This window comes from Asparagus officinalis, chromosome 1 (genome assembly GCF_001876935.1).
Source record: "Asparagus officinalis chromosome 1, Aspof.V1, whole genome shotgun sequence".
In the NCBI taxonomy this organism is placed as follows: Eukaryota; Viridiplantae; Streptophyta; class Magnoliopsida; order Asparagales; family Asparagaceae; genus Asparagus; species Asparagus officinalis.
Genome location: NC_033794.1, coordinates 116,424,854 through 116,427,608, shown reverse-complemented (window position 1 = coordinate 116,427,608; position 2,755 = coordinate 116,424,854). Strand labels below are relative to the sequence as shown.

Sequence of the window (2,755 nt, the reverse complement as noted above, 5' to 3'; positions counted from 1 at the left end):
TATAATGTGAAAGGAAAAAGTAAATATTGAAAATTGAAGCTATTATTTATTCATATCTCTTGTTTTCCTGTCTACTATTTTCGCTTTTAATCAAGCTTTATGAAACCAAATATTTTCTCATCTGATATTGTATTCAATATGGTCTTGAAGATAACAGCAACTACAAACAATGTCCATGGCCCCTTAGATTTAGTTTGCAAAATGTTATCCTAACAAATTTCAGTTTCTTCTTAAATTAATTACTCTGGTAATTGCATCTTGACAAGTAACCTGAAAATTAACACATCATCCAATTGGAAGAATCTTAGACGTAAAGATTCTTAATGTTATTTATGAGTTATGAGTGCTAACTGGCTGCATATATATTGTAACTAGTGCTGCAAATTTAAATTATTACATAATCTAACTCTCATCTTTTGTCAGTTAAAGAAATCATGCATAAGTAATGTCTGTTGATCCTATCATTTATGATCTGTGTTAACAAATCAAGCATCCAGTGTGGTAAATTTGAAGGGGCAAAATAAAAAAATAAAATAAAATAAAATAAAAATAAAAATGATAAAATAAAAAAATTCTTTTCATAATATTCGAAATATTATTATGAACATTATTTTGTTGCATACAGAAGTAAATAATAGAATTTGTCAGTGGATGTGTAAATTTAGGATATCTGTTTAGCAGATAAATCATGGATTTAGAAATTGGACGTCCAACCAAATATCACGGTATCTAATTTACATACTTGGCAAGACTTTTATCCTACATTTCTGACATCAGAAATTTCCCAAATAACATCATTTTTTCGATTTGGATAACATGGTTTCCTATGAAATTTGCGTCATGCCAGATATGCGTATAATCTGTAGTTTTTAGTTTTTATTCAATCCATGTATTGATGAATTGTATTCATTTAAGCACGTCTATTTCTTTGCAATATACATGCATCCAAGTGGATCCTAAATCTGTTTTATTTTCTGCTGGGAGTTATATTTTCTCTGAACTATAAATGATGCAGATGCGAGGAATATTCAGTAAATTTCAAGGCTTAGTGGAGGATGGGGATTTAGAAGGATTGTCATTGGCCCTCAGTGAAGTTGAAAGTGTAGAGGATGCTCAAGAGGAATACATGCTTCAGCTAGAGAAGGAAAAGACATTGCTCATCAATAAAATAAATGAACTTGGTCATGAAATAAGTAGAACATCATCAACTCCAGGCAAAATACCTTACTAAAATTTAATATTAGTAGTAATAATAATAATAATAATAATAATAATCCCCTTAAATGATTGTTAAATATATATACATCATTATGTATACGTGTGTCCTCAGGAAGAAAAAAAATGTTATAATTTCTTTAGTTCTTAATTAAAAATTAGAAAAATCGAACAGATGTTAAGTTTTTGTTTGTAATTAAACATGTGTAGTTACATAGAGAAAAAAAAAGAATAGCAATAAAATCCTTCCACTTGAAATGGCTTTTATATTTGTTATTTATTCTTAATTTGTGTTTGTACTTTATATGGAATAAGAGTTTATGGTATTTGATTTCATTTTGTGTGTGCTTTCTATCTACTTTGCTGTGTTCAAAAACCTTGATATTATCTATTGTTACTATGGAGCTACATTTGTCATAGGCATTTATGTAAACATGCACTAAAATGCATGAGAATATATCTAGTCTTGTTATTTGGATCACTTGTGTTGCCATTCTTGAGAACGCCAAGCTCCTCGCCATGTTCTGGAAAGCTCATCTTGGGAGGTAGATCTGTTCAATGTTCGATAATATCTTGAAAGTCCCCTCCTTCATGTAGTTGGGAGGGGAGGAATTTTCTACAGTGGGTTGTGAGTTTGGAACCATTGAAGCAATTCTTCTGTCTTCTCCTTCATGTAGATTCTGGAATTTCATGATTTATTGAAACTTTTAAGAGGTCTTGCATGGTGTCGCTCTTCTTGTTTCTACGCAGGAAAGGTTTATCTTGCTCGTGGATGTAGGCGTGGGTTGTGGTTGAACCACGTTAGTTTTAGCGTCCTATTTTGGTTGGTTGGTGGTGTTCTATTCCGTACTTTATTTCAGCCTCTACTCGCAGTGTAGATATTTGGCTTGGGTTTTATCTTTTTGTTCCTACATAAAAATCTTGAGCAGGTAGGCCTTGATTCATACCGCATGAGAGATGTTTTGTTATACATAAATAATTTTATGTGTAAGAACATTGCGTAATTCTTGTCAGCGGTATCCCTTTGATGATTGTGCTAGTCCAAAGTTCTTTGAGCTGGGATTTGTATCCGCACCTTGATGACGCTCAAATATGTTATTGAAAATTGGTATCATTACGACTTACAAAGTCCCTTTCACTCCCGTCATAGCTCTGAGGTCAGAGTCTTGGGTTAATATTTTACAGCTTTAACATGCTTTTGTTGTCGGTTGAGCGAACTTTTCATGGATCAAAACTTGGACTATTTTCATGCAACAATATGTTTTATTAATTCATTTTAATTGTCGGCCTGGTCGATCTGAAGGGAAGATCTGATGCCACCCTAAGGATCCTCATAGCGCGTTAAAACCTCAAAATTGTCGTAAAAATTATTCTCAAACAATATCCGGCCAGGGGATTCAAGTGCATAACCTTCTACGACATTGACGTTCATGGAAAGACAAAATAACCAGAAAATCTAACTTGTGCCTTCATTAATGTGTCATGTAAGTTTGAATTCTATTAGAACCTGCACCGCAGGGAAAAGCTTACCCATCCAGGG

The 2,755-nt window shown here is 32.8% G+C and overlaps 1 protein-coding gene across 2 annotated transcripts in view; it reads left to right on the top strand.

The window, feature by feature from the left end:
* The window catches only part of LOC109829139 (extended synaptotagmin-1), a 24,207-nt gene extending 22,640 nt beyond the window's left edge, over positions 1–1,567 (top strand). For both annotated transcript variants that reach the window (XM_020396255.1, XM_020396254.1), the window contains exon 14: positions 1,016–1,567. In XM_020396255.1, coding sequence (XP_020251844.1) covers positions 1,016–1,231 — 216 coding nt within the window. In that variant the 3' untranslated portion in view covers positions 1,232–1,567. The remainder of the gene's footprint in view (positions 1–1,015) is intronic.